We start from the raw sequence: 19,530 nt of genomic DNA, 5'->3' as shown, positions 1-19,530 counted from the left end.
TGAGTGCGTGCAGAAAACTTCCGCCTCCAAAACAGGCCCCGAAATGGCCTCAAATAAAAAAACAGAGCAACCATAGGCTAAAGCCCTCTCCCGTAGCATATATTGCCCTCTTACTACACTGCGAAGGGTGTCTCAATCTGAGACAATGCACTCTTGCACTTTCCAGCTGTGCTACCTCCAGAGACTTGCTTCCAAAACATAAAAAATGAAAGCAACACTGGTCCTCTTACCAGAATACCGCGAACTTGGTTTGCTTTCTTGAGCTCCTTACCACGAATAAGGCTCTGATACCATGTCAAGATTGTGGAAGAGAAGGAAGGAGTCTCACTTGTAGCTTTCTTGCTTGCACAATGGGGGAATACACACAAAGGTGGAGGCTGAAAACAATTTTTCTCTTCTTAGTTTGTGTAAGCCAAAAAGAACTGTAAGTACAAAGAAATAGAAGAACCCTATATATGGGTCTCAAACCAAACTCAACTAACTAAGGTGGCATACTAACTGAGCCACGAACTAGAGTAGATAAGGATAGTTGTCATCTAGCTATTATTCATAGGCGTGTACCAACCGCATCTGCAGCGAACAAGTCACTGACATAAATGCACAATGGTCACCCTGGCATATCACGAGTGGAGCTCGATATCTCAACACTAGTATGTAGCTTTCAATTTTTTATGTCTATCATTGCCTTGGGGCAAACATTGCACACTCTAAGATATGATTCGATCAATAAGATGTGGACATTTAAGCAATCTCTTAAATAATCCCTTGCCAAGTCACATTAACTACTAGAGGTAGTTTATTAGATGGAGATCAAATGAAGATGAAAATTTTGAGTTAATTGATGAACGATGAATCACACAAAGCATATGGCAAAGAGGTTGTGGATGGAGTAATGGTTTGATCAAGTTCTAAAATAGATGCCCTTGTGACAACTTGATTGAAGTATAGGCTAAATGAGTCATTTATACAACATTAGGATCATTGAAGACTAAATGGACATTTATATGATCAAATAGGAAGTTAGACTATGCTAAAGGAAACCGAACAATTATGCTATAAAGTACATGAGTCTCATGTGTCATTGCGCTCTTGCATGATCATGCATGGGGTGGCCTAGTAGTGGTAATTTATTGTGGCATCATGCCATTTTTTGGCAGACTACATGCTAAGTAAAGTAGTCTAGCTAAGTAGTCCATAGAATTCTTTCTAAGAGCCACCCAAAATGGGTGTCCATTTGGATGCATACTAGGGGATCTCACCTATTTCTTTTATGTGATTATCATATTATAACACCTAAGGAGATAATGACCATGCTTGTAACTTTTGGAGCCCTTACCATGCATATGTGACTAAAAAGGTAGCACACATGGCATTGGTTTTGGTGTCATGATGTTGATCGTCACTAATACATGAGGATTCCTCCATATAATTGGATGGTATCCTCCACATAGTTGAATGGTATCACTAAACGGCTCCCTTCATCGTGGGTTTATTTCGACATAATATAAGATCACAACAAAGGGGATGGGTTGTGAAGCATAACTTGAACTTGAAGAGGCGCACCATGTGGGAAGGAATTGTAAAAGCATAAATTTTATTAAATGTAAACTTTGCTTGAGGAAGGAGGCATAGAAAAGGGTGAATTCCGTAGACAGCAAGAGGCTGGGGTTATGGTAAGGGTGACGTGCAAGAGGGCGATGCTCTCTCTCTCTCTCTCTCTCTCTCTCTCTCTGTCTCAATATAAGCGATGTCGAGGCAAGTCATAGAGGAGAGGATCAGTTTGGCAATTGATATAGTAGTAGCTGGCTCTTGCTATCGGGAGACGTATAAGATCACTCTGGTTATAATACATAGGAGCTGGCCGCTCTTGCTCTTGCGTTGTCGTGAGTGGCGACGGCGGCTGCAGTAGTATCAGTCGTCAAAGAAGAAGAAGTGAGATTAATATAAGGAATGGCTGGATCATTGGGGGGGGCGATGCAGCCGATGCTGGTGACGCCAGCGAAGCCGACGCCATACGAGGTGCTGGAGCTGGACGGGGGCAGCGTGATGGCGGGGCTGAGCACGCTGACGAGCAGTCACGTGGTTGTGCTGAGGGGGGGCACGTGGCGGGGGTGGGGGGAGGCGGCGGAGGCGGTGAAGGCGGGACTGGCGCAGGTGCTGGTGCCGTACTACCCTCTCGCGGGCCGCATCCTCCAGACGGAGTCCGGCTGGATGTTGGAGTGCGACGGGCGCGGCGCCATCTTTATCGTGACGGCGGCCCCGGCCAGCTACGTCGAGCCCTTGCCCCCGTCTTACCAAATTACCCAGTCGCCCGTGCACCCCATTGCTGTATCGCCTCCTCCTGAATTAGATGCTCGCGCTCACCCTCCCCCTCCTCCTCCTTCCTTTCCACTCTCAGCGCCGGCACTCACTGTTCAGGTCTCTGTCTCTGTCTCTCTCTCTTTCTCTCTCTCTCTCTCTCCGGAGGCACTAAGTTTCTATATCACGAAAGAATCAGTTGTATAGTTTGCTACATCGTGATTCGTCATCATGCAAGCCCCATTTGACCATTCATGGAATGTTGAACTCAAGAACAGCGTTAGCTTTTCGAGATATGCTTTGGAACAAGAACAGCGTTAGCTTTTCGAGATATGCTTTGGAATTGGTCAGGGGATTACATAGTTGATTATTCTTGTAACCATTTAAGTCCCCTTGTTTATGTTCTTATGAACATTACTATGCTTGACAATAAGGACCCGTGCTTGTTTATGTTCTTATGAACATTACTATGCTTGACAATAAGGACCCCTGCTTTAGTTTGAATGTGGTTTGACACTCTTAAGAAGCATTCATTGAGTCTAGCAACTCAATCATACTATCCGACAATCCACCATCGCAAAAGGCCTGACAATATTGCTGATTCACATGCAAAAACCTCTCAAGAAAAATAAAATTTCTATCACTTGCAAGCTCAATTGTTTGCAATATTCAAATTGGCTTTCAAGACTCATTGGTTGTATGTTGATTGAAAATGGGGGATGATTTGCAGCTTGCAGAGCTTACTGGTGGAGAACTTCAGTTGACCATAAAGCTTTGCAAAGGATTATGTGATGGAGCTGGTTTTCTACATTTTCTTTGTGGGTGGGCTGAGATGGTTAGAGGAAAACCACAAGTATCTGTGCTACCGATGTGGGGAAGGCCACCTATTGGTGTGGAAAATTCAACAACACATGGTAGTGGTGTGGTGCAAGTGCACCTTCCACGCTTACAAGTGCAAAGTCGGAAAAGTCAACCACCACAGGAGCAAACTGACCCTTTTTTCATCAAGGAACATCCAACAAATATCCAAACTATGGGAGAAGTTTTGCAACTTGATTTGCCTAATGACATTGTGTCCACAATGCTGGCAACACTTTATACAGAGGAGGATTGTTCTTGTACTGCTCCTCAAGCTCTTGCAGCACATGTTTGGCGTCAAAGAACACAAGCCTTCCAATTTCCCCCTGGCCAAATAGTTAGGTAAGAGCATCCATTCTAAGACATTAACCATCATGGCCCTCTTCTAGTAAACTACATGCTCTTCTTCTACTAATTTTTTAATGTGCTAGCACCAACTAATTGCATATTTAAGTTGCATATGCCATTGGGTTCATGGCTTCCCGTGATACCTTTGCTGTAAATATTGATGTTTCTTATTTTTGATTGCAACCTTGGTGTGTTGATGTTGGGGTTGGGCACTGTTTTCAAACTTTACCTCGTTGAATCTGAGCTTACAAGCATCTAAAGGGGGTGGGGTGGTTGGGCTTTGCCTTGAGGGCAATGTTCAAGAAAAACCAAGGTTTAATATAAAACAAATTGCAGAAGTTTGAGAAAGAGTTTCAAAATTCAAAAGAAGAAAATGTTCAAAACATTAAACCTCAGTTATAAAGATCGTTGTAATTCAATTCAGAAATTTCTCTAAAATGTGGAATTAAGGTTTTATAAAAATGTTTCCCGTGAAGAGTGCAAGTGGTGGGGGTAAGTTCCATGGACATGAGGGTGGGTGAAGGCTTAAAAGCGAGATGGTACAATGATCAAATATTGTGTGACAGGCTGTTTTTTCTGGCGGAGACCGAGGAAGGAGGAGGGGATGAGCAGCACCCCAAGGGACACTATGGACCGTTGACATTCAACTGCCAAGCAACGACGACAGCGTACGAGCTACTGGAAAGGCCTCTCTCGTATGCGGTGAGGCTTATTCAAGCAGCCGAGGCGACGCTGGCAAGCGACTTCGCAGCGTGCTGGGCAGAGTTTGGGCGCCTCCATGCCCGCGGCTGCTCTGCGCCGCTTGAGGTGCTCTTGTTCACTGAGATCCCTAAGGCAGCTGCTTGCCCCTCACCAATTATGGACCAGCCAATCGCCAGCCACCTCGACTTTGGGGTGCTGGGGAGACCCTCCCGCATCGATCATGTCCCCTGCACCAATACCATCCAGCTTCCCTCCCAAGTCAACGTTGCTGCCGTCGGTCGCCACCCTTACCAGCCGGACTCCATGCTGCACATCATCATGAACAACGTCCCATCCTACCTTGTGCATGACATCAAATCGCTCCTCTCTTCGAACTATCACAGTGCCACGCACGCTGCTAGCTCCAAAATGTAACCTCCCTATCCTTTCATCTCACTTCATACCTCCAAAGCCCTACACTAGAAGAGTAATAAACACCGCAATTCCCGATCCTTTTATCTCAAGTCTTGCTGCAGGACGGATATGGCCCAATGCTTCTGCACGCACTTTAAGTTCAAAATAATCTTGCCGATACCTCTCTTTTGTGTGTGTGTGTGAGAGAGAAGTATCGGGGGGTAGGTAGTTGGATTCCTCATAGAGAGTGTTAATCGCTAAAACACTTGTATATAAATAATTTCCTTCCTTTACTGTCTCTTGACATATCAATTTATCACTTTTGGCACAATGACACATTGCTTGACACTTGAACTAACATGCACCTACAGTTGGTGCTTTATTGAAAAATTGAGCACCAAGAGATTGGACATAATTCATGTTGTTGCTGAATGCTAACGAAGAATGGGGAAAGAATGAATTAGCCCCTCAACAAAACCTTGAGAACACTGACTTAAGCTTATTTTTAATGTATTCTTGTTGATATGTATTGCATATAGATATGGTTCAAATAAGCAAAGAAGCTCCGCAAGAGGTCAAGTTTAAATATAATTCATGGCAACTGATAGGAAGGAGAGATGCCCATGCAATCTTGCATCTTTGTACTCTCATCAAAATCAATGATTAGTAAAATTTGCATCCTTAATGCAAGAACTATGTGAAATTCCTTACATCTTGTCATCTTTAACATGGGAAGTATTCATATTAAATAGCTTGATCACCATCAAAATTAATGGGTTCATAGACATGCACACAAATTTCTTCATTTTACAAAAAATGAGGAAACTAAGTAAACCAAAAAACCCAAGCAAACAAAAAACTTGATACATTTGTGGTTCTAGTTCATTTATGGTTCAACTAGACGCTTGATACTTCATGCAATAATTTTGGATTGGGCAATGGGACTTGTAAGTGGTTTAAAGCCTTTGCCTTGAGACCTCATGAGGATTGGCATATTAGTTGATTAAATGTAACTTGCACCCTTTGGTGTAGTATGTGTTTGATTGATGTTGATGTGACTTCTTGAAGACCTACTAAGTACATGCATGCTCAATATATTCCAATTAGGTGTGGTTTTACATGGGTATAGATGATTGCCTACTAGTCAGTGGACTTTATAAAGAGGTGTCCTTTGTACTAATGTACTCCATGGTAAGGTTGCATAGATATGGGAAAGATAAATAGTATTTGGATATAGGTTTCTTAGGGTTCAATTAAGTCCATCCAACTTTATTTGAGACTTGAATTTGTATGTTTTCTTATATTCTAGATTTTTCTAAAATGCTCACACTTTGTCTTGTATTTGGATGTGTATTTAATTCAAAAAATAACAATTTTGTACTAAAATTATTGCATTCCACTAAATGGATACTTAGGATACTCTAAGTGGGATTACTTTTATATAGACTTAGGGATTGATGTGAGATTGGCTCTTACATATAGGAATACACTTTCACAAAAATGCCCCTTATAATGCTTCTTGACATGTGAACATATGTTCCTTGAGTGGTTCAATTGAGCCCACCTAGTTAGATTATGTAGTTTGAATTCTTTCGTTCACAACTCAACATTCTCTCTCTCTCTCTCTCTCTCTCTCTCTCTCTCTCTCTCTCTCTCCCCCCCTACATATAAATACCTACATATCAAATAAGTTCACAATAGGATGTATTAGTTGTCACATCCATCATGAAAATAGAAAAAATAAATACAGAACGTCTTTTATCTGTGTATGTGTGTGTGTGTAGATAATGTGTATATAAATATAAGTGTATGTATAATATGAACTAGCATTTGTGGGCGCAGAATGCTAGGCAGCTTCGCTGCCTTGAAGCGGCAAGTGAAGTTGTCGTGCGCAACTTCGCTCAACAATCCATTTCTCATCTTTCTCTCTCCTCATTTTTTTCTCTCTCTCCCCCAAATTCTCTATGTCTAATTTTTTTTCTCTCTCTCTCTTTTCTCTCCCCACTTTTCTTCTCTCTCTCTCTCTCCCCTTTTATTCTCCCCCCTCTCTCCTCTCTTTTCCTTCTCTCTCCCTCTCCTCTTTTTTTCTTTTTTTTCTTCTTCTTCTCTCTCTCTCTCTCTTCATTCTCTTTTTAAATTTTTTATTTTCTCTCTCTCTCTTTCTCTCTCTCTCTCCTCTCTTTTCCTTCTCTTTCTCCTCTATTTTTATTCTCTCTCTCTTTTTAAATTTAATATTTTCTCTCTCTATAATTCTCTCTACATATTCCCTCTCTTCTTCTTCTTCTTTCACTTTCTTTCCCCCCTCCCCCAGTCTCTCTTAAAGTATGTAAATTTTTTCTTTTCCCTATATATAATTCTCTCTTTATGTTTATATTCTCTCTTTTTCTTTGCTCTCTCTCTCTCTCCCCCCTTTTCTTCTTCTCCCCTTTCTTCTAATTTTTCTTTTTTTCTTCTCTCCCTCTCTCACTTTTAAATTTTAATTTTTTTTTCTCTCCTCTCTCTTTTAAATTTGATCTTCACACACACACACACACACACACTCTCTCTCTCTCTCTCTCGTCTTTCCCTTCCTCTCTTTCTCAAAAAATATTTAAATTTTAAAAAGAAATTTCTCTTTCCTCTTTTTTTCCATCTCTCTTCCTCTTTTCCTCTTTCTTCTTATTCTTATTCTCTCTCTCTCTCTCTCTCTCCCCTCTCCTCTCCTTTCCTTCTCTCTCCTCTTTTTTCCTTTTTCTATCTCTTTGAATTTTTTTCTTCTCTTTCTTTTAAATTTTATCTTTCCTCTCTCTATAATTCTCTCTATGTTCAAATTCTCTCTCTTCATCGTCTTATTTTCTCTCTCTCATTTTCTTCTCTTTGTCTCTGTCCCCCTCTCTCATCTATTTTCCTTTTTTCTTTCTCTCTCTCTCTCTCTCTTAAATTTTATATTTCCTCTCTCTGTAATTCTCTTTCTCTTTGTTCCCTCCCTCTCTCTCTCCCTCCCTCTCCTCTTTTTTTGCTCTTTCTAAATTTCTCTCTCTCTCTCTCTCCCCTTATATTGATTAAAAAGAAAGTTTTTTTTTAAAAAATTTTATCTTTTCTTTCTCTAATTTTCTCTCTACGTTCAAACTCTTTCTCTATAATTCTCTCTCTAGAAATTTTCTTCTTATTTTCTCTCTCATTTTCTTCTCTTTGTCTCTCTCCTCTCTTTTCCTTTTTTCTTTTCTTCACTCACACACACTCTCTCTTAAATTTTATATTTCCTCTCTCTATAATTCTCTCATTGTGTTTAAATTCTTTCTCTTCTTCTTATTTTCTCTCTCTCATTTTCTTCTCTCTGTCTCTCTTCCCCTCTCTTCTCTCTTTTCATTTTTTCCCTCTCTCTCTCTCTTAAATTTTATATTTCCTCTCTTTATAAATCTCTTTCTCTCTGTTCCCCCTCTCTGATCTCCCTCCCTCCCTTTCCTATTCTTTTTTTGCTCTTTCTCTCTCTCTCTCTCTCTCTCTCTCTCTCTCTCTCCTTATTTTAATTAAACAAAACGTTTATATTAAAAAGTTTAATCTAACAAAGAGAGAGTTATTTTAATTAAACAAAAAAATTACATTAAAAAGTTTAATCTAACAGAGAGAGAGAGAGAGAGAGAACCTAGGCCCTATGCATGAGAGAGAGGGGAGGGGAGGGAGAAGAAAAATGTTTAATTAAAAAGGACTATTCTCTTTCCTCTTTCTCCCCCTTATTATTATTATTATTATTATTCTTCTTCTCTCTCTCTCACTCTTTTATTCTATCTCCTTCTCAAAATGTGTGAAAAACTGTTTCAAAAACTTTAAATTAAAAAAGCTTTTGAAATATTTAATTAAAGAAAATTTTAAATTAAAAAGTTTAATCTAACAGAGAGAGAGAGAGAGAGAGAGCCTAGGCCCTACATATGAGAGAGAGAGGGGGGAGGGGGAAAGAATTTAATAAAAAAAGGGATGGGAAAAAGAAAGAGAGAGATTATAAGTGTGAGAGAGGGGAAGGGGTTTTAATTTAAAAACGGGAGGTGAGGGGGGGGGGGGGGGGAGAAAGGCTTTAATGAAAAAAGGGAAGGGGAAGAGAAAATGAGATTCTCCCCTCCCCCCCTCTCCCAGTCTCTCTTAGAGTATGTAAATTTTATCTTTTTTCTATATATAATTTTCTCTTTATGTTTATATTCTCTCTCTTTTTCTCCTCTCTCTCTCTCTCTCTCTCTCTCTCCCCCCTCTCTCTCCGCCCTCTTTTCTTCTTCTCCCCTTTCTCCTAATTTTTCTTTTTTTCTTCTCTCCCTCTCTCCCTTTTAAATTTTATCTTTTTCTACTCTCATTCTCTCTCTTTTAAATTTTATCTTCTCTGTCTCTCTCTTCCCTCCCTCTCTTCTTTCCCTTCCTCTCTCTCTCTCTCACAAAAAATATTTAAATTTTAAAAAGAATTTTCTATTTTCTCTTTTTTTCCCATATCTCTTCCTCTTTTTCTCTCCCCTCTCCTCTCATTTCCTTCTCTCTTCTCTTTTTTTATTTTTTTTCTCTTTAATTTTTTTCTCTTTCTTTTAAATTTTATCTTTCCTCTCTCTATAATTCTCTCTGTATTCAAATTCTCTCTTCTTTTGATTTTCCCTCTCTCATTTTCTTCTCTTTGTCTCTGTCCTCTCTCTCTCATCTCTTTTCCTTTTTTCTTTCTCTCTCTCTCTCTCAAATTTTATATATTCTCTCTCTATAATTCTCTTTCTCTATGTTCCCCCCTCTCTCTCTCCCTCCCTCTCTTCTTCTTTCTTTTTTGCTCTTTGCATATATATATATATATCTCCCCTCTTATTTTAATTAAAAAATTTTATTTTTTATTTTCTCTTTCTTTTAAATTTTATCTTTCCTTTCTCTATAATTCTCTCTCTATGTTCAAATTCTTTTTCTATAATTCTCTCTCTATAATTCTTCTTCTTATTTTCTCTCTCTCATTTTCTTCTCTTTGTCTCTCTCCCCCCCTCTCCTCTCTTTTTCTTTTTTTTTCCTTCACACACATACTCTCTCTTAGATTTTATATTTTCTCTCTCTATAATTCTCTCATTGTGTTCAAATTCTTTCTATTCTTCTTTTTATTTTCTCTCTCCCATTTTCTTCTCTCTGTCTCTCTCCCCCTCTCTCCTCTCTTTTCCTTTTTTTCGCCTCTCTCTCTCCCCCTCTTTCTTAAATTTTATATATTTTCTCTCTCTATAATTCTCTTTCTCTTTGTTCCCCCTCTCTCTTCCTCCCTCCCTTTCCTTTTCTTTTTTTTGCTCTTTCTCTCTCTCTCTCTCTCTCTCTCTCCTTATTTTAATTGAACAAAACATTTATATTAAAAAGTTTAATTTAACACACAGAGAGAGAGAGAGAGAGAGAGAGAGAGAGAGAGAGAGAGAGAACCTAAGCCCTACGCATGAGAGAGAGGGAGAATAAAAATGTTTAATTAAAACAGACTATTCTTTTTCCTCTTTCTCTCCCTTCTTCTTCTTCTTCTTCTTCTTCTTCTTCTTCTCTCTCTCTCTCTCTCTCTCTCTCTCTCTCTCTTTCTCTTTTATTCTATCTTCTTCTCAAAATGTGTGAAAAACTATGTTCGAAAACTTAAATAAAGCTTTTAAAATATTTAATTTAAAAAGTTTAAATTAAAAAATTTAATCTAACACAGAGAGAGAGAGAGAGAGACTTTTGATTTAAAAAGAAGTTTGTTTTAATTAGAGAGAGAGAGAGAGAGAGAGAGAGAGAGAGAGAGAGAGAGAGAGAGAGAGAGAGAGAGAGAGAGAGAGAACCTGGGCCTTACACATGAGAGATAGGAGGGAGAGTGGAAGCACTACAAGATATAGGCCTTATACTGACGTTAAAAGCGACGAAAATGCAAATAGAGAAACTTGTCCCCGTCGTCGCAAAAAGCATCGTTACTGGTGACGCCATAGAACAGTCGGTATTAGCATCGTTATCAGCATCGCTATTTGCGTCGGTGTGATACTGATATCAATGCAAATAGTAACATTGATAACGACACTTTGCGACACTAATAACGACGCCAATTATGACGCGTGCAGTAAATTTGCGATGCTAACAGGGAAAAAAAATTGTATAGCACTATGTGCTTTATTTGGGCCATACAAAATAGTTTCTGCACTATGTAGAATGCTTGTGTAAATAAAGACAAAGTGTTCTTAAATTATAACACTGATACATGAAATAAATACATGATCGCATAATGAAAGCGACTAGTACAATCATGGCAAGATGTCATTAGTACATAGAAAATGTCTACACAAATCACGTGACCAAAAAAGAAGGGTGTGTGAGCTCCAGGGATCCAAGGGCGAGCTATATTAGATCATCGCCATCCGAAAGCTCGTCTCGTCACAAAGGAGCATCGAACGGACTCTGCAAAAAAAGAAACAACTACACATCAGTCCACCATACAATAATACATTCTAATTAAACATGGTAACTATAAACAAGAAATATGAGTGACTTATAGGACCGCCGCGTCCATACAATCGGTCGATCAATGCAGTGAGACTGGGCCTCTCTGCATATCGAGTCTCAAGGCTGGTCGGATCACGATTTGTAATGGAGTGCTGCAAAGGAAACAAAATACTAACTGTTAGAAACATGATTGCCAGTACAAAGGATATTGTAAAAAAATAAGCAAGCAAAGCAAAAGAAAAACTTACAAAGTTCTCCAAATATGTCCTGTGGCCGCCACTCCCAAGATGATGGATCACTCCGGCCTCCAGTCGTACCCTCGCCGCCTCGCACTACCGTCTCCAACGTCCTGGAGAATCTGTAGCCTCCTCCCTCAGTTGGCGCCAGTCGTCTGCGTCTAGCCACTCGGGCTTTGCAGCTCCACTCTTGAGTGCCTTGCATGCGTTCGATTGTCTGTGTGACATATATGCACATATGCACTCCATCATCCAACCCATAGAAAACCTATTTTGTGCAGCTTGCACCAAAAAATCCTTATGCAAAGATGCTACTATGTAGTCCTTGCTCCCCTCCAGTATGTTTTTCCAATGATCCAAGACGTTGTGCCGAAAAACTTATTAGCACAACTCTCTCATGCGAGCCATCACCCTCCTTCCCTCATCATTCATGATGATGGCTCCTGACCTATCATCTATAAGGTAGGCATGCCTAAGATGGGTCCTATCCCATCTGCGACCACGTTCCTGGGCATATCCAGGAGACCCTTGTAGATCTGGTGTATCGATCGGGGTAGTATCTATTGGAGTAGCACCCATAGGGGTGTCACTTGCGGACGGCTCAGCAAAAGCTGGAGTGACTGGAGTAGATGTCCCCATTGGTGTGACAAATCCCGGAGGTGACGCAACTCCAGTAGCAGAACGACGAGACGGAGACACCGCGTCCGTGCCTCCACAGCAACCACTTGAGCCATGCTGTCGAAGGGTTCTCGAAAGCAAAGTCGCAACCACAGAGGTTATTGAGCAATTCCAAGATAGAAGATCAATCAAACAAGATCAGGCTATGCAGGATAATCTGTCCATTCTTTAAGCTCCAATAGATCTACCAATATATCTATGAATATAATCGTACAGTTTGTTCTTCTCATCCAAGTTGCATATGAGCTGAAATAATTACAATCCACATGAAGACATTTTTCTGTTGAGTATATCAAAATATATATAGTGTTTTCAGCAAACTGTATGCAGGTTTTTCTTTTCTATACAACTCCGTATAGGACAAAATGCAATGCTAGAGGAGACAATATGCCCTTGCGTTGGACCATGCAGTCCGTAGATTGCAATGCATAAGAGAGTTGTCCTTCTTATCAGTGATTCCTGATAGCATTTTCAAAGGCGCCTTGTTTGAGAGGAGCACAAATATACCATCAGATACAGGCTTTTGGAGAACTTAATGGGATATTTTTAATGGTCAAGGGATGCCAGTTTGAAATAGTCTCCGAGTTTTGGAAGGCAATAGGGCTCTGCATCATTCTTACATTCTGAGTAGCCAAAGTTCCTTTCTTTCAGAAGCATCCAAATTCTACACTTAATTTTCAAGGGTTGTGAACCGTGAATTTTTGTCTGTATTCTCCTCTTGATCCCAACAGTAGTACCATATTTTTCCACAGTTGGTATAAAAATCTAGTGGATGAAATTTAACACCAATTGTGGGTTCATAACTTTTCTCAAATTCACCAGTCAAGTGATGTTTCGCAAAAGTAGTCTTTCCCGTTCCTTCATCACCTACGATGACCAGCTTAAAATTGGGGCAGTCTGATTGCTGACCAGGAAGTGCCTGAAAGTCTTCAGTTAACTGTCAAAATCAGCATCATCATCATCAGGCAAGGGTTGAGCTGCAGCTTCTGCAAGTTCAGCCTCATATTTCTGTTGTGCTGCCAGGTCAATTTGAACTTCAGGTGGTGCCAGAGCAGGCGATTCTACAAAGTGCAGATTTGGATCCCCAGCAAGCTTCCTTGCAAGATAAAGAAATGGCTTCTCAAAGTTGTAGTTACTTTTAGCAGAAATTTCATAATACTAAAGATTCTTCTTCCGATGAAAAGTGACCTGCTTTGCTTTCACCTGGCGATTCTTGACATCAACCTTATTGCCACACAGGACAATAGGTATGTTCTCACAAACCCTGCAGAGATCCCTATGCCACGTAGGCACATTTGTGTAGGTCAATCTGGCTGTGACATCGAACATAATATTAGCACACTGCCCATGAATATAGTAACTATCTCTAAGCCCACCAAACTTCTCCTGCCCTGCAGTATCCCAACAGTCTCCTCTGTGCCGACAGTCCTTCCTCCCTCGCCCACATAAAACCAAGCCACAGGTCAAAATCTGGACAAGGCGCTCCCTCCGATTAGCATCCCCTTCATCTCCTCTCTGATTAGCATAATTCCCCCATCTCTTCGATTACAGAGCGCCTTCGACATTTGTTTCCCAATTGTGGTCCTTCTTGAAACCCAAATTCGAGGTTTGAAGAATCCTCACGATCCTCCTCTGTCCGTCTTTTTTTTTATTACTATTGCTTTTTGACAGCATTGTCCGTCTTTCTGTTCGTCGTCTTCACTCTTGATTCATTTCTTCTCAGTCGCAGCAAATTCCTCTGATTCCGTAACAGTGATTTCATTGCAGTCTTCTAATCCTTAACGTGTTCTTGCTCTCCTGCGCTTCCAATCCTCTCCCGTACTCCCAAATTGCAGAGTTCCCCTTCCTCGTTCTTCAATGTCGTTGACGAAGAGAGCGTAGTCCCAGTTTTTTTTAGTAATCTCAGCAGCATTCCAGTAATGAACAAGTTTGATGGATGGAGTAATTGTATAAGTGCTTTGAATAGATTTCCATGGATTTCTGCGCCTCCATTCACTGTCTCACGACAAAAACCAGGCTCAATGCCTCCCTGATTCCCTCTCAGTCCGCGCTTCAATCCCTGCGTGTCGACTCCTTCTCCCCTTCTGCAACCTGTCGATTTTCCATTCAATAATTCTCTGTTTTTCCCCCCAAAAAGCCTCCTTTTTCAAAAATAGCCATCCGTGGCAAAGCCTCCTTTTAAAATAGCCATCCGTGGCTTTGCTTTTTCCTTTATTAGACCCTCTGAATCCTGCAATAAGACTGTGCTTGGCAGCTGGATGATGTCGAACCTTCACCACTGTCTTGTACATCAGAAATAAAAGGAAACTTTCTTCAATATTTGATATATTTGCAATATCACCAACAATGAGTCCTGCAGACAGTGATCCTACAAAGATTTCAAGAAATCCCCCAAGCTCCAAGTTCAGCGTATCCTGAAATGTATGCATTCCATGAGATTACATCATGAACTGGCAGCATGTCAAAGACACGGCGTGCTTCAGCAAGTAAGCCACTTCTGCCATACATGTCTACTAGTTTGTTTCCAACATAAAGCTGAGGCAAGAGACTGCATCACGAATGGGTAAGTTGTTGAAAACATGATGCGCTTCCGCAAGGGAGCCAAATTTCCCATACATATCCACAAGAGAGTTGCCCACCAAGGGCTACAAGCGCCACATTTACCATAGATACTAATAAGTGTGCTATTAACAAAAACTTCTGAAGTGAAGCCCTTCATGTGAGCATCAATACTCATACGCTGAGAATAAATGTAATCACAACAACTAAATATGTACAAAGTACCAAATCCCATGCACAACTTTTGGGTGGTTTACACACCTCGAATGCGCCGCAATACGACATCCACCCCCTCTAATCCTGCGCATCCTCCGGATGGGCCAACTACCCATGATCATTATCATCAAGATCCACCTACAAATCAATCTCTTCGTTATGCATTTCCGGTAGATCAACAAGATTTTCAGCCGTATCATCTGTCTCTTCCATTGGAGTTTCTTGTCGTTGCTCTTCTCTCGAAAATTCTTCCAATGCATAATCCTCATCATCTCTTTTCTTGAAAATCTTGATTCTTTTTCCAGCAATAGGCACTCTAATCACTGTCCCATCCAATTCAGCCAGCTCATATGTTGCATTATCAAAAACATGTCTAACTATGTATGGCCCAAACCATCTTTTCACCATCTTCCGAAGTGCAGTATGCTGATTTTCAAGGCTGCTATCAAAGACCAATACCCAATCTCCCTCTTCTATTGCTCTAGGCCGCAAGCGATGCCTGCTATCAAACCTGTCCTTGTTCCTTAGTCTAGCAACTTTCAACCTGTCAATAGCTAGCTGAATATCCTCAGGTCTCCTCTCCAACTGTCGAATCCGAAGAGCTAAGAGCTCCTCTCTCGTCAAATCCTCCTGCCAAGGTAAAACTGACCAAGTCAAAGCACAAGTCTCAATCGGCATAACAGGTTTCTGACCATACATCAACTCTGCAGGCATATATCCTGTGGTAACACTATGGGTCGTACGATCAGCCCACAAAGCAAATGGTAGAAGTCTCGGCCATTCTCCAATCCGTCCTCTGCATGCTTTGGCTAATGCTTTCACTATTGGCGGATGCCCTCTTTCACTCTTCCCATTTCCCTCTGGATTGTATGATGTGGTTAGAGCCAATTTGATTCCTAGCTGAGAGAAAAACTCCCTAGCTTCATCTGCATCCAATTCACCACGATCCGCAGTGATCTTACCCACACAACCATACCTGCAGAAAATTTTCTCCAATAAGAACTTACACACTGCACTAGTGGTCTTCGTTCTCAAAGATCTGCCCTCAACATGATTAGAAAGATCCTCTCTAGCCAAAACAACGTATCTCATCTGCCATAGACCCATAGGCATGGTAACCAAATCAACTACCCACTTATAATGAATGCATAGCGGATAGGTCGGATGAAGCTCATCTTTATGACGCACTACTGAATACATCTGGCAGTCTCTGCAAGTCTCAACAAAGTGAGAAACATCTCTGTACATGCCTTTCCACCAATATTTCTCCTTGATTTTCTCATAAGTAGCCCATACTCCTCTATGACCAGCCCAAGGACTCTCATGAAACTCCCTCATCACCTGTAACTGTGTCTCTCTATCGCAGACAACCCGCAAAGGTAATCCGCCTCTTTTCTTCGGATGCTTCCAAAGAAATCCGTCCTTGAGAAAATAACCATAAGCTTTCCTTCTGATCTTCTTAAACTCTTCATCCGTCCATTCATCTCTTTTGTTTAATGTACTAAGGTACCTGCCAATCTGCAACCAATCTCCAACATAGAGTTCTTCTATGAAAGCCACAATATCATAGACATGACAAACATGATCAACCATAGTGGCTGAAATTTCTGCATCATCCTCTTCTACAAGTAGAGTCTCCTCATCATCATACCTGGCTCTAGACAACATATCAGCCACTGGATTATCCTTCCCTGCTATGTGTTTAAATTCCGGATTTAATGACTTGATGTATGCAATCCATCTCAACATAGCTATATCCGGAGTAGAGCAACTCGTGATCATACCAATCAATGGCAAGCAATCGGTCTCTACCACAACTGAAGCTCCAATAAAGTACTCCTTGTCACATTTGAGAGCCGTGACAATCCCCAATAACTCCCTCTTGATTTGCGGATATCTCCTCTGTCTCTCGTTTAGGACTTTCGCCCCAAACCGAATAGCATACCTATTTCCATCTGCATCATCTTGACCCACAGCCCAACCTATGCCAATTGGACTAGTGTCAACTGTCAATACAATAGGCCTATCACAATTATAATCCGCTTTCCTGAGAGTAGGAGCATTCTGCAATAACTTCTTCAATTTCCGCATGGCTCTAGTGTGGCTCTCATCCCAATAGAATTTCTGCCCCTTTCGAAGCAACTGATACAAACAATCTGCAATGTGTGCAAAATGAGGTATCCAAATCATATAAAACACGCAAGCACCAATGAACCTCCGTACCTCAGAACTAGTAGAACAATACTCTGCAATCTTGTCTATAGCATTCACCTTATCAGGTGAGGGTTTCCTGCCATAATATCCACACATATGCCCAACAATGACAACCTCATTCACTCCAAAAACAGATTTTTTCCCTGAAAGTGTCAAGTTCACTTCTTCTAACCTGGTCAAAATCTTCTCACATACTGAAATATGATCAGCCACAAAGTATCTGCATCCCTGCTCATTTAGGCTCTCATTCTTCTCTTCTTTTGCACACCCCTTAATGGGCACATCATCCAAGAAAGGCATAGTAAGCTGAGGTATGTAATCACGAAGGACCTTATGCATGGCATTCATCATATGCGCAACAGAATTAGTGGCACCTTGAGGCAAGGTACACATCCTCACAAGCCCAATAGGAGTTCTCATGGTGGTTATGTCCCTGCTTTCCAAAGCCAGCTGAAACTGATCATAACCTGAATACAAATCACCCAAAGAATAGATGGCACGTCCAGCAAATGCCTCTGCAAACTCATCCACAACTGGACCTATACCAACATTCCTGATAGTAACTCTGTTCACTGGCTGCATGTCCTGAATAAATCGGAGAGTACCATTCTTCTTTGGAACTGTAAACCACCTGTTTGAGTATGGTGCAGATGAAGGCTCAAGGATTCCCATCCTGATTTTCTCATTCAATAAATCAATCAGCTTTGGCAAGTGTGCTTTAGGCACTGGAATAGGTCGGAGATTCCATGGAATATGAGGAATAGTAAAAATAACCATAGGAGCAACAATATCAGGATTCACACATCCAATCTCATGTGGGACAAAAGCAAATCCCCTTCCATGACGCTCAAGCATCTCCTGAAAGCATTGCTTCTCCATGGGTAACAAGAAATCACCATTTCCAATTTTCAATTCAGCAAGTGTCTCTGCTGAAAATTTATGACCAATATGCTCCGGATTCCTCAAAATTTGCTGTTTAGTAGCCCTCTCTATTTGCTGATCACTGTCAGGTGGAAGCGGTACAGCAACCGGCTTCACCTTCTTATCCACAGTTTTGTATTTCGTGTCAACCCTGGCTTCATTATGCTCTTCTCCATTACATAAACCTTGCTGTAAATCAGCAATTCTGCACTCCAATGGCTGAATATTCTCAGCCCTCTGCTCTATGGACTGCATAGGAACAGCCCCAAACTCTGAATGCTGAAATATTTCAGCAGTAAACTCTGTTGGCTGAAAATTTTCAGCCCTCTGTCTCTCTGAAAGCTGATCATAACCAGCTGAAAACTCTTTTTGCTGATTTTCTTCAGCACTCAACACTCTTTGCTGAGTTACCTCAGCCTCTGACTCAATCTGTGACATAAAATCTGCAATTTCATGAAACATGTCCAGGGACTGCACTAATACATTACCATGACAATTCAGCATATCAGTTTTCAGCATATCTTCCATCTCTGTCATCGTATCTGCATAAATCACACTGTCATACATACCATCTATGTGCTCATCATCCTCCAAAATTCCTGCATTTTTCAAAATTTTCTCCTTCCTGCATATATACTGCCTGGCAGCTCTAGACAATCTGGAAGTCTTCTGATAGCTCATCGAACTGTTTGCTGAAATCCCAACATAACCAGAGGAGAAAACACCGCTGCCAGGAGGCGAGAACTCCAATCTCCTCTCCTCTATACCACCGTCGTCTCGCGAAACGGCGGTACCTAATGAAAACCCGAATCCCTCAAAGTGGGTAAGGGTGCATCTCTGAGAGTATCCCTGTTTCTAACATGATTCACACATACAGTCATAAACTGAACTGCTCTCATACCATCTTTACTGCGAATCCGTGCATAAGTTCCATGACCTTTGTTTCCATGCGCATCTCTGTAATGAATGGCTGTCCAAGAATTATGGGATAAGAGCATGAATCCTGCACAAAGAAATGAAAATCCTCCTCTACATCACCAATAGAAACCCTGACACTAGGGCAAGCAGCATATAAATCACTTGCAGTGTTATTGGCGGCTCTCATACGCCACCCATGCTCTACATCCATAGGCCATCTGTTACTCTCATAAACTCCACGAACAATGAGATTAATCTCTGAACCATGATCAACCAATGCAACATAAGGCACCTGTTTTTCTCCAACCTTTACCATCGTCTCTATAGTTGCCCTAGCCCAATGGCTCCGCGAAAAGTGACTACGCGGTATCAAAACAGGCTCATCAATTTCAGCATAATGCATAGGCTGAACCCTCTTCTCTACCTGCGGCAAAATAGAAGCATTATCAACCATAACCTCATCATCATCATCATCATCATCCAACTCTCCAATCAAAACTCCCTGTGTATCAGTGGTAGACAATGCATGTCTTTTCCTCTTCAGGACCTCCTGAAACTGATCCTGAAACTCTCTTTTTGAGATGCCCAAAATCTCAGAAATAGTGAAAGTCACCTCACTGCCAAGTATTTTATCATTAAAGATTTTCTTCATGTCTGTAGATGTTTCAATGTCGGACATCAATCTGAATCCTGGCTGCTTTCTCTCTCTAGGCTCTTGCCTCTTTTCCCTCTTTTGAGTATCCTCCATCTGTCGATCTGG

At 41.0% G+C, this 19,530-nt stretch overlaps 1 protein-coding gene across 1 annotated transcript; it reads left to right on the top strand.

Moving 5' to 3' along the window:
- Positions 1-1,752: 1,752 nt before the first annotated feature.
- Positions 1,753-4,697, top strand: LOC148037801 (13-hydroxylupanine O-tigloyltransferase-like). The gene is made up of 3 exons (XM_087676753.1): positions 1,753-2,418; positions 3,029-3,498; positions 4,071-4,697. Exons 1-3 carry the CDS (start codon positions 1,951-1,953, stop codon positions 4,618-4,620), a joined length of 1,488 nt encoding a protein of 495 aa, XP_087532879.1. The 5' UTR covers positions 1,753-1,950; the 3' UTR covers positions 4,621-4,697.
- Positions 4,698-19,530: the final 14,833 nt, after the last annotated feature.

This window comes from Lygodium microphyllum, chromosome 4 (genome assembly GCF_053477565.2).
Source record: "Lygodium microphyllum isolate KBCC chromosome 4, Lygodium_microphyllum_v1.1.10, whole genome shotgun sequence".
NCBI classification, from domain to species: Eukaryota; Viridiplantae; Streptophyta; class Polypodiopsida; order Schizaeales; family Lygodiaceae; genus Lygodium; species Lygodium microphyllum.
The sequence above is the reverse complement of the archived record's forward strand: the minus strand, read 5'-3'. Positions and strand labels throughout refer to the sequence as shown.

What these genes read in the sequence shown, in the direction of transcription:
- LOC148037801 (XM_087676753.1), top strand. Translation starts at nt 1,951, where the DNA reads ATGGCTGGATCATTGGGGGGGGCGATGCAGCCGATGCTGGTGACGCCA. An exon ending in CGCCGGCACTCACTGTTCAG is followed by an intron (nt 2,419 to 3,028) that starts GTCTCTGTCTCT and finishes GATGATTTGCAG; the next exon opens with CTTGCAGAGCTTACTGGTGG. An exon ending in CCCCCTGGCCAAATAGTTAG is followed by an intron (nt 3,499 to 4,070) that starts GTAAGAGCATCC and finishes ATTGTGTGACAG; the next exon opens with GCTGTTTTTTCTGGCGGAGA.